Below are 12,579 nucleotides of genomic sequence, written 5' to 3'. Positions count from 1 at the left end.
TAAGGCATGTGATTTTCTCACTAAGCAACATCCCATCACACTTGTCTTTTATGTACTCTTCAAAATTCACAAAAGCCTTGACCATCCTCGCGGTCGTCCTATAGTAACCTCAACAGATTTGCTTCTTTCACCTTTATCAATTTTCTTAGACAAAATATTGACACCTTTGATTAAAAAAACAATCCCTCCTTTTTACTAGATACAGGAGCTTTTCTCAGTTTTATCACTGACCTAAAATGTGTCCCCCCTAAATGCATCTTGGTTTCTTTTGATGTCAACAGCCTCTATACATGTATTTCACACTCTGAAGGTATACGTGCTTTACTCAGTCTGTTTCTTGAGTCACAGACAGATCCCCTTATCATTGAACTTGGCATTGAACTCCTGATCTTAGTTCTTAACAAAAATGATTTCTTGTTTCAAGATGCTTACTTCCTACAGACTAAAGGGACAGCGATGGGCTCTGACATGACCCCCCTTATGCCAACTCTCATATGGCTACCTTCAAGGCCCAAATAGTGTACTCTAATCCATTCTTCCATACTCACTCCATCGCATGGAAACGTTACATCGATGACATTTTTTACATATGAGGGGTGTCCACAGGAATCTCTAAATGAATTGTATGACCTTTTGAACTCCTCCTGGACAGACCTGGGCTTTACCATGACTCACAGTTCTCATCAAATCAGTTTCCTGGATACCATGGTCCTCAAGGACCAACAAGGATTACTAACCACTGACATACACAAAACCTACCGATCAAAACGGTCTCTTACACTTTACGAGTAATCACTCTTTACAAATGAAACGGTCAATTCCAAAATCCCATTTCCAGCGGGTAAATAGGATAGTGAGTAATGATCAATTACACTCACAGAGGTTACCGGAAATGTGCCACAAATTTGAGGAAAGGGGCTATCCCCCTGAAATCCTACACCAACATAACACACCTTCAGCTCACACCCATCCTAAAACCATGAACCAGATTCTGTTTGTCCACACTTACCATCAGTTCGCATACATCTTGCACAAAGCCATCCTGAGACATTGAAACATTCTACAATCTGCTTATCCCCACATCCCAGAGTTCCAACAACCATTTTTTCCATGTTTCAAACAGGCACCCAATCTCAAGGATTGACTAGTTTGTGCCGACGTGGGCCTCACACATACCTGGGTTAAACAACATTTTTTACAAATTCCTAAGAGGGGGACCTTCCCCTGCTTGCAGTGCCACCAATGCAACAACATCCTACATAGGAACACCATTTACCATCCCCATACTGGTAAACAATACCCGGTCAAAGGGTATTTTACCTGTTACACCAACTTCATATTATACTTCATTAAATGCCCTTGTGGTCTGGCATACATTGGTGACACGATACAACCACAAGCATAAGTCCACAATTAGATGCAAGAATCTACTACACTCTTGCTACAACATTTTGTTACATTAGGCCATAACATATCTCAACTCAAGTTCCAGGTCATTGAACAGGTGCTTTCCCCTAGACGCGGAGGAGACCGTGCATGCCTACTGAAGATAAGGGAGGCCTTTTAGATCCATGAACTTCAAACCCTTACCCCCAGGGGGCTCAATAGGGAATATGTTTAATTGTCATTCCTGTGATAATTTTAGAGAGAACTGCATAAGTTGTACCACATTGTTGTCAGCCTTGAGTTTTTCACTGTTGGAGTGTACATATATGTGCTTTGAGATACAGTATTTGCATGTCATTTTAGAGAGATTAATTTTCTTTCATTATCATGGTACTAATTTTGCATTCTTTATGTTGTAGAACGGCTTCTCCTTATTTTAATCACTGATCATCATCCTCCACGGCCCACAGGCTGATCCACTTATACCTGTTCACCTCCTGTCATATTTCCAGGCTTATTATTCTTTTGTCCTATAGTCCTGCACGGCTTCCATCCTTCATCCCACAGTGGAACGCAAACTCCCCTGTTCTGGAACGCACTCCACCCACTCAGAACACAGTCTTCCTGCTGTTGGAACGCAGGACGCAGCCTCTGACATGCACGTTCTGCACCGTGGAACGCACGTTCGCGCTCAGTTTCTCCAGTCACGCCTCCTATGCCTTCAGGCAATTGATAGCAGCGTATGACACGGCGTCACTTCCTGACGTCACTGCTATCCAGACACCGCCTTCTAACACTTCAGTCCACTTCCAGGAATATTACACCAGCGGTTCACCCTGATTGGTCTCCTGGGACATTAGTTCCAGCCCTCTGACCACATATACTAGGCTTTCTCCTCCCTTGACATGGCGACCTTAGGAACCAGTGGCAGATACCATGTTCCACGCCTGTCATACTTCCTGCTCTCACTACTGGGTATGTTTCTACATATATCTGCTGGTCCCTATTGGATAATTCCCTATGGGGCTGATGTTCTTATGGCTGTTTGTCTCCCTAGATCCTGTCTTTCCACTGAGACACTGTGTCCTTCCTGCTTTTACCTTTAACTATATTCCTAGCAGTCTGGTAGGTCACACTTATTATACAGCCATTATGAGCACTCTATTGCAATGTTTTTGAATTTCAGAAATACCTTATGACAGTTTATTTCTAGTACCGTATTTTTTGGACTATAAGGCGCACTTTTTTCCTCCAAAATTTTGGAGGAAAGTGGGGGGTGCATCTTATAGTCCGATATACATAAAATACTGTGGCTGTGAGTGGTGGGGGATGTGGGGGAAGTGACAGTGACGGAGTAGCGGTGCACAGGAGGAAGCAGCCGCCTGCGGCAGCCTACACTGTGCCCACTACTAAAGAAAATTAATATTCACTGCTCCCCACGTCCATGGGCGTGGGGAGCAGTGAATATTCATTTTCCTTAATAACCGGCACACTGTGCCTGCAGCGCGGCTCCTGGTAAGTATGGCACCCTGTATGTATGGCCCCCTGTATGTATGGCCCCCCTCATCCCTGTATGTATGGCCCCCCTCATCCCTGTATGTATGGCCCCCCTCATCCCTGTATGCATGGCCCCCCTCATCCCTGTATGCATGGTCCCCTTCATCCCTGTATGTATGGCCCCCTTCAGCCCTGTATGTATGGCCCCCCTCATCCCTGTAGGCATAGCCCCCCTCATCCCTGTAGGCATGGCCCCCCCTCATCCCTGTAGGCATGGCCCCCCCTCATCCCTGTAGGCATGGCCCCCCCTCATCCCTGTAGGCATGGCCCCCCTCATCCCTGTAGGTATGGCCCCCCTCATCCCTGTAGGTATGGCCCACCTCATCCCTCTATGCATAGCCCCCTTCATCCCTGTATGTATGGTCCCCTCATCCAGGTATGCTTGGCATCCCCTGATCCCCCTCACGCTGCACAGAAAAAAAAAACAAACTTTCATACTCACCTCCTCTCTCCTCCAGTGCAGTGTCCAGCTCTGTGGCGGAATAGTCACCGCTCCTCACGCTGGGAATCTGTGCGTGGGGAGCAGTGAGCATTCATTCTCCCTAATAGTGCGCACGCTGTAGCCGCAGCGCGGCTCCTGCTGCGCTCGGCTGTCAGCGTCCCCACTATTAAAGGCCATGAATATTCACCACGACTTAACAGGGCATCATGACCACATTTTTTGCTTACATTTTTTTTCTATTTTCCTCCTCTAAAACCTAGGTGCGTCTTACAGACCGAAAAATACGGTACTTTTTAAGCTTTTGTCTGATATATGTAGTTTTTAATTTTTTGGTCTTTATGCTGCAGTACACACTGATGAAGGTCTTGAGGACCAAAACAATTGTACCCGTGTTGGACTGCAATTAAATACATTAAAATTATGCCTGTTTGAGTGCCAAGTTTCATTTGCTATTTGAATGGACCCTACTTGTTCACCTATTCCAGCAGTGCTATTATCTGAGAAGAATCTGTGACTTCTCTGCATTTAGTGGTTACTACTCACCTGGGTAGTCATATGTAGGAATCTCCTCTTTACACTGCTCATCACCCCTCACATATATCTCTGTAGTATTAATATGGGTCAGATCTTCAACCTGAAACAAATATTGTAAAAGTCACAGACAGATGAAGAAGTCACATCTATGATCAGCTCTAATCCTGCCATCTCCACCGTCCTCATTACACAAGTATAAAACATATAATACTGGTGGATAAAACAAGACTGAGCACAAGATCTTCACAGCCGTCTACACATCATAGGGGAGATCTCATGACACCTTCTCTCCATCTACCTGATGATCCTGAGGAACATTGGGATCTTCTTGTTTACAGTCATGTGGAAGAAGAGGACGGGGACATCTCTCTGGTGTTGTCCTCTTACTGGATAGATCTGGAGGAAACACATACAGGGACTGAATTAATTCTTTACATACAGATAATTATAGACTGTGTGTATTTAGTCCTGTCTATTACCTGGTGATGTGAGGGACTGGGGAATCTCCATCATGACGTCCTTGTACAGATCTTTGTGTCCTTCTAAATACTCCCACTCCTCCATGGAGAAATAGACAGCGACATCCCGACACCTTATAGGAACCTAACAGATACAACGATACATTCATCCCCCGATCCCTTCATAGCGTTACTGTATAATGTCCCAGCATTCCCAGCAGTGTCACCTCTCCAGTCAGCAGCTCAATAATCTTGTAGGTGAGTTCTAGGATCTTCTGGTCATTGATGTCCTCATGTATCAGGTGATGAGATGGAGGCCCTGTGATTGGGCTCAGGGGTCTTCCCCATCCCTCAGACACAGGGTCCTGACAGCGCTCACTAGAGGTCTTCTTCACTACTGTGTAATCCTGGTTATGGAGAGACACATTAATAAATCTCACTCCAGACATTTCCAGAGTCCTCACCTCTCCAGTTCTGTCCATCTGTTATTCCCATAGATAAGAATGATGCAATGTGATGTCATCAGAATCTCTCACCTCTCCAGTAAGCCGGAAGAGGATCTCTAGGGTGAGGTGTAATATCCTCTCCGCCATCTTGTCCCTGTCCATATCCATGCTTAATAGATGAATCAGAAAATTTTTCTTATTTAAAGGATCCGATATTGTAGAGACCTGAATGAGAAGAACATGAGCCGATGTAAATTCATAAAAATCCTGTGTAATAATAAAATCACTGGAGATAATAAGGGAAACATATGAGATTTACTATTTTATACTATTTAGTTTTCTTCTTTACATCTAGTAACGTTAGATCTCAGGTCTGATTCACACACAGAAGTTTGAGACATTTATAAAAGTTTGTTTGTAAGAACATCAAGATAGGAGGTATTTGATGCCAAACTCTCCATGTACAATGTATTTTTTTCTCTGGATATGATAGGAGTTTTTTAGCATTTTCATGTACCGGATTGGTGTATAAGACGACTTTTTAACCCCTGAAAATCTTCTCAAAAGTCAGAAGTCGTCTTATACGCCGGGTGTCATCGTATAGGGCGTATACTCCTATACTCCGAATGTTGGGGGTATATATATATATATATATATATATATATATATATATATATATATATATATATATATATATATATATATATATATATATATATATATATATATATATATATATATATATATATATATATATATATATAATATGTGTGGTGTGTGGGGGGAGCGGCAGCGGTGGAGGAGCGGGGCACAGGAGGCAGCAGCCACCTGCTGCAGCCTACACTGTCCCCGCTGCTATTGAAAATGAATATTCAGTGCTCCCCATGCCCATGGGGAGCACTGAATGTTCATGCTCTTTAATAGCGGTACACAGTGTAGCCACGCTGCGGCTCCTGCTGCTGCCGGAATCGCCTGTGCCGGCTGTTAAAGGACATGAATATTCAACCTCTCTCTACGCCCATGGGTGTGGGGAGGGGGTGAATATTCATGCTCTTTAATAGTGGTACACAGTGTAGCTACGCTGCGGCTCCTGCTACTGCCGGAATCACCTGTGCCGGCTGTTAAAGGACATGAATATTCAACCTCTCTCTACGCCCATGGGTGTGGGGAGGGGGTGAATATTCATGCCCTTTAATGAGCGGGCACAGGAGACAGCCGGCAGCAGCAGGAGCCGCAGCGCGGCTCCTCTGTGTACCAGCTATGAAGGAGAGTGAAGTCACTGCTCCCTGCGCACACAGTCCCGGCGTGGGGAGCAGTGACTTCCGGCAGCTGAGCTCTCCTTGTGAGCCGCGAATCGTAGTGACGTCATGCGCAGCTCACATGGAGAGATCAGTGCAGGCAGACAGGATGCAGTGCTGGAGGAGAGAGAAGAAAGTTGAGTAGGAGTGTTTATTTTTTTTTATGTGCAGCATGATGGGGATTAGGGGGACCATGCATACCAGGACAAGGATGAGGGGTGCCATGCATACCGGGACAGGGATGAGGGGTGCCATGCATACCGGGACAGGGATGAGGGGTGCCATGCATACCGGGACAGGGATGAGGGGTGCCATGCATACCGGGACAGGGATGAGGGGTGCCATGCATACCGGGACAGGGATGAGGGGTGCCATGCATACCGGGACAGGGATGAGGGGTGCCATGCATACCGGGACAGGGATGAGGGATGCCATGCATACCGGGACAGGGATGAGGGGTGCCATGCATACCGGGACAGGGATGAGGGGTGCCATGCATACCAGGACAGGGATGAGGGGTGCCATGCATACCAGGATGGAGGGGTTCCATGCATACCAGGATGGGGGATTGCCACGTATAAAAGGAAGGGGGGGGGGGCATATATACCAGGATGGCGGATATTGTCAGAATTGGGGGACATTACCCCTATACTAGTGTCAGCAGAAGACCCCCTCCCCCTTAAAAGTACATCGTGAACACATTTTTTTATCTTTCCCCCATCTCTCATATCTTCCCCACCTGATCTATCTATCATAATAAACGACATCACTCTTTCCGCTGTACCGACAATCCGCTGCCTCGGAGTAACCCTTGACTCTGCCCTGTCCTTCAAACCCTACATCCAAGCTCTCGCCACCTCCTGTCGCCTCCAGCTCAAAAACATTTCCAGAATCCGTCCTTTCCTCAACTCTAACTCTACTAAACTGCTTGTGCATGCCCTCATCATCTCCTGCCTCGACTATTGCAACATCCTCCTCTGTGGCCTCCCTGCTAACACTCTCGCACCCCTCCAGTCCATCCTCAACTCCGCTGCACGACTCGTTCATCTCTCGCCTCGCTACTCCTCTGCTAAGCCCCTTTGCAAATCGCTTCACTGGCTCCTAATTGCCCAGCGCATCCAGTTCAAACTACTAACACTGACCTACAAAGCCATCCATAACCTCTCTCCTCCGTATATCTCAGAACTAATCTCCCGATATATTCCCTCACGTAACCTCCGGTCCTCCCACGACCTCCTTTTCTCCTCCACACTTATCCATTCCTCACGCAATCGCCTCCAAGATTTCTCCCGAATATCCCCCATCCTATGGAATTCTGTGCCTCAACACGTCCGATTATCCACCACATCCGGATCCTTCAGACGGAACCTGAAAACCAATCTCTTCAAGAAAGCTTACATCCTGCAATGACCCCGCTGCCTCCTCAACAACGCCGAAGCTACTACTACTGCAACCCCCCAACCTACTGTCTCCTCCCTATTCCCGTAGAATGTAAGCCCGCAAGGGCAGGGCCCTCTTCCCTCCGTACCAGTCTATCATTGTTACTTTGTTTACTGTAGTGATATTCTTATTTTGTATGTAACCCCCATGGAATCAATGGCGCTATATAAATTAATAATAATAATAATAATAATTTTTTGCTTACATTTTCTTCTATTTTCATCCTCTAAAACCTAGGCGAGTCTTATGGTCCGGTGCGTCTTATAGTCCAAAAAATACGGTATTTATGGTAATTTATAAGCCCTCCCTGTCTCCAAGACTATCAGGGCGGTAGCACATCCCTCTGGACCGCCCTTGTATCCTATTACTGGTACCTCCTTCTCTGCCTCTCTGATCTCGCTCCTGAGGACTGCAGTGATGAGGTGAGGGGGCGCCTCACCGGGAAAGTGTAAGTGAAGCAAGCTGCAGGCGTCCCCCTCACGTAGTCACTGTAGTCCTCAGGAGCGAGATCAGAGAGGCAGAGAAGGAGGTACCAGTAATGATACAAGGGCCAGAGGGATGTGCTACCGCTCTGATAGTCTTGGAAAAAACTGTAAAAATCACTGCACACGTAGAGAGGTATGGTATGCTTTAGGTGAAACTTTATTTAAAGGGTGATGCTTGAGGCGACTAGTGGACGTTTCGGCCAACACTTGGCCGAAACGTCCACTAGTCGCCGCAAGCATCACCCTTTAAATAAAGTTTCACCTAAAGCATACCATACCTCTCTACGTGTGCAGTGATTTTTACTGACGGAACCACTGGCTCCCTTCACTAGGACCGTGCCTTTCCACTTTGTTGAGTGCTAGCCTTCATCGTTTCCACTGATAGTCTTGGAGACAGGGAGGGCTGGACAGGCAGGGAGAGCTGACCAATCCAAGCAGGATTTGTATACAACAACCAGCCAATCGCCGGTAAGGTTCATCACTTTAAAATTACCATATTGAAATCAAATCTGATTTTTTTTTTAATTTTTACCGTATTTGCGTTAGAAGAGGGGTAGTCTTATACGGCGAGTATATCCCAAATCCTTTATTTTAACTGGAAAAGTTGGGGTCATCTTATACACCCAGTCGTCTTATACTCCGGCAAATACGGTAGGTTTCCATATATTACATGACAAACACCCCCAAAAAATACAATTGGGGATGGAGGTAGTGTGCAGACATTATACAGTGTGTGGGTGGATGGTGGTACTAGGGGGAACAGTATACTGTGTGTGGGGGCCATGAAAGGGGCACTGTACTATGGGAGCAATACATGATTCCTTCACAAAAACACCCTAAATATAACATTTTCAAAACAACCCCACAATTTGTGAATCTTCAGGTAAATCGCTATCTAACCATTTGATTAGAGCTGATATTATTAAGCTAAAGTGTCTAAACAGACTTTCTTTCAAATCCATAAAGGGGCACTTTTCAGTGTTTGTCATTCCAGAACTGTGTGAGGATTATTAGAGGTGATAGTTTTCCCACCAATTAGAAGGGACACATGTGGATATTGGTGGTTTTTACTGGCTATATTTCTGGTGTGAATTACTCAGTAAAGTGCCCTTGTGTTAAGGGGTTGTCCACTACTTTATATGATCCCTCAATGTATTCCCCCAGGGAAGTGTTTCTCTAAATACTTTGTGGTGCCTTTTCTGCCTGTGAGCGGCGCTATCACTGGCCGCTCACAGGCATCACGTGACCTCCCGGTTCAGCCGGCTCTGACATCTGATGTCACGTCATGTTCCGGCTGCAGCAGGGGGTACTCACTTCTGTGTTCCACGGTGGATGCTGGGCTGTGGGCGGGGTTACCCTGCGCATCACACCCGGTATCCACCGCGCACTCTCCCTCTCCTCATTTACTGGGAAAGCACGCGGTGGATGCTGGGTGTGACGCACGGGGTAACCCCGCCCACAGCCCAGCATCCACTGCGGGGAGCGCGTCACTGATGTCACACCTCACATGACGTGACATCACGTCACGTCACGTGATGCCTCTGAGCGGCCAGCGATAGCGCCGCTCAGAGGCAGAAAAGGCACAGCAAGGTATTTGCAAAAACATTTCTGGGCCCCGGGGGGATAAGTTGGGGGGTTCATATAAAGTAGTGGACAATTTCTTTAAAGTGGACATTGGACAAACACCACGATCAATTACAATCAGACTGAAGGAACATGGCTCCTCTATTCGGCTCTATGAGTCTAGGATGAAATCCACTGCGGCCCCTGCAAGAAAAAGAATGAAGAAGAGCAGAAGTTTGTTGAGACCACCGTGGCCAGACATTTCTCGGAGATGGTGATAAAAGTTCTGATCTCCGATGGTCGGTGTTAGAAGAGATGACCGCAGCGGATTCACAATCACAACGCTGTAAACTTCTACAGAGACGTGTTCTGGATTTACTCCCTAGAATCACTTTCTCCCAAGGGGTTAAATGACGTCTGTAACGTCAACGTATTTCTATGAAGCTTCTTCTCTGAACTTTATTCCTCTGTTGTCTGTCGGGGAGTTGTTTTCTAAAAAAAAATATTTTTGTGTGTTTTTTTTCTTTTAGTTTACTGGGTTTGTAATGGGGGCGCTTCTCTAATACTAACTGTTACAATTGATAACAGCTGACAATACACAGCTGATGTAAACCCAAAAAATATTACCCCGGTTGCCAACATACCAGGGCAATTGGGAAGAGGCAGGCAAAGTGCCAAAATTTGTCGCATCTAATTGGATTTTCCAATTCTGGGGCTGCTGTGGACTGGTATTTTTAGGCTGGAAGGGGCCAATATCCATGGACCTTCCCAGCTGGATAATATCAGCCCAAAGCTGTTTTCTTTACCTTAGCTGGTCATCAAAAATAGGGGGGAACTCCACATCATTTTTTTAAATGTTAGACAGCCTCAACACATGCAGGGATTGCCTGTTTGTTAGGGAATCCTCACGTGTTGAAGCTGTTTAACAGCCGCAAATCATGCAGACACAGGGACTCGAACATAATATACGAGCGCTCCAATGATACTCAGTTGTGCTCGAGCGTGCTCGGTTAACCCCTTATCTAAAGACCATTCGCTGATCACTAGTTCTTGGCTCTTACCGAAAGACCCCCGCAATGCGATGCTCGGCCCACTGTCCTCAGAAAGTATAGTAGTTCAAGGAGAGTTGTTATAGGAGGGAGTGCTTAGATTAATGTCCACTCCCTCCCCCTAAATATTATAAAGTTGCACCCTTTAGTTCCTTATCGGAGCATGTTCCCTCATCACTACCGATAACAAGATGTGGCCGGCCAATCGCAGTAATGCCACTAGAAAACATGGCTACAGCACTACAGTGTATGGCAGGCAATGCCCGAATGTATACTGGCCGTATAACAGACACAAGACATACGGGGGGCGGACTACAACTCCCCCGATACTCGATCCAGTAATGGAGAGATAATCACCAGTATCTACATTACTGCGCTGGAGCTAGGAGAGGAATAATGGCGTTGTGTGAGGACTTCTCTGGGCTTCTGTCCTTCATCCTGCTGTCGTCTGAATGGATCTAATGTGGACGGGAACCAGCTAAGCCGCATTCTGTCCACAGCTGTTACCTCACTGTTCACACCACACAGAGACCCCAAAAGAGTCTCCGTGCTGAAGGGGTTAATGCCCCCTGCGCCCAGTAATGGGGTCTCCACATACCTCCACCTGCAGAGCGGCCACCACATATATGGCTGCTCTGTGCGCACAAGACCTGTGATGAGGTCACAGGAGGGGAGGAGTCAGGGGTCACATGATCAGGGGCCTCAGTGGATGCAGGACTCTGCTGTGCTGGTTGTCATGGTGCTGGATGAGCTGAAGTTTATGTGTGGGGTCAGGAGGGGTTTACAGTGTGGATGTAGCAGAGCCGCGCGTGTACGAGGTGTACGGAGCAGAGCCGTGTGTGTACGAGGTGTACGGAGCGGAGCCGTGTGTGTACGAGGCGTACAGAGCGGAGCCGCGTGTGTACGAGGTGTACGGAGCGGAGCCGCGCGTGTACGAGGTGTACGGAGCAGAGCCGTGTGTACGAGGTGTACGAAGCGGAGCCGCATGTGTACGAGGTGAACGGAGCGGAGCCGCGCGTGTACGAGGTGTGCGGAGCGGAGCTGCGTGTGTACGAGGTGTACGGAGCAGAGCCGCGTGTGTACGAGGTGTACGGAGCGGAGCCGCGTGTGTACGAGGTGTACGGAGCAGAGCCGCGTGTGTACGAGGTGTACGGAGCAGAGCCGCGTGTACGAGGCGTACGGAGCAGAGCCGCGTGTGTACGAGGTGTACGGAGCAGAGCCGCGTGTGTACGTGGTGTACGGAGCGGAGCCGCATGTGTACGAGGTGTACGGAGCGGATCCGCGCGTGTACGAGGTGTACGGAGCGGAGCCGCGTGTGTACGAGGCGTACGGAGCAGAGCCGCGCGTGTACGAGGCATACGGAGCGGAGCCACGTGTGTACGAGGCTTACGGAGCGGAGCCGCGTGTGTACGAGGTGTACGGAGCGTAGCCGCGCGTGTAAGAGGTGTACGGAGCGGAGCCGTGCGTGTACGAGGGGTACGGAGCGGAGCCGCGCGTGTACGAGGCGTACGGAGCGGAGCCGCGTGTGTACGAGGGGTACGGAGCGGAGCCGCGTGTGTACGAGGCGTACGGAGCGGAGCCGCGCGTGTACGAGGGGTACGGAGCGGAGCCGCGTGTGTACGAGGCGTACGGAGCGGAGCCGCGCGTGTACGAGGCGTACGGAGCGGAGCCGCGTGTGTACGAGGCGTACGGAGCGGAGCCACGCGTGTACGAGGCGTACGGAGCGGAGCCACGCGTGTACGGAGCGGTGTACACAGCGGAGCCATGTGTGTACAAGGTGTACGGAGCCGGGTATGTACGGCTGTATACTCCCAGGTTAGGACGGAGACACTGCGGCTCCTTATCAGACTGTAGAAGAACTGACACTGGACACTCGGTAAAACTGCGCTCGGACGTCTCCTGTTTCTCGCACAGATATTGA

The 12,579-nt window shown here is 48.1% G+C and overlaps 1 protein-coding gene across 1 annotated transcript in view; it reads right to left on the bottom strand.

Annotated features, from left to right (window-relative positions):
- LOC141182830 (uncharacterized) overlaps window positions 1–11,317 on the bottom strand; it is a 31,468-nt gene extending 20,151 nt beyond the window's left edge. The window contains exons 1-6 of the mRNA XM_073660957.1: window positions 11,257–11,317; window positions 4,914–5,048; window positions 4,605–4,784; window positions 4,399–4,522; window positions 4,218–4,315; window positions 3,929–4,019 (exon numbers count right to left, since the gene is read on the bottom strand). Coding sequence (XP_073517058.1) covers window positions 3,929–4,019; window positions 4,218–4,315; window positions 4,399–4,522; window positions 4,605–4,784; window positions 4,914–4,991 — 571 coding nt within the window. The 5' untranslated portion in view covers window positions 4,992–5,048; window positions 11,257–11,317. The remainder of the gene's footprint in view (window positions 1–3,928; window positions 4,020–4,217; window positions 4,316–4,398; window positions 4,523–4,604; window positions 4,785–4,913; window positions 5,049–11,256) is intronic.
- Between the last annotated feature and the right edge of the window lie 1,262 nt (window positions 11,318–12,579).

Source organism: Phyllobates terribilis, unplaced genomic scaffold (assembly GCF_046119375.1).
Source record: "Phyllobates terribilis strain yellow unplaced genomic scaffold, ASM4611937v1 Scaffold_36__1_contigs__length_13169755, whole genome shotgun sequence".
NCBI classification, from domain to species: domain Eukaryota; kingdom Metazoa; phylum Chordata; class Amphibia; order Anura; family Dendrobatidae; genus Phyllobates; species Phyllobates terribilis.
Note: the sequence above shows the minus strand (reverse complement) of the source record. Positions and strands in the feature narration are given on the sequence as shown.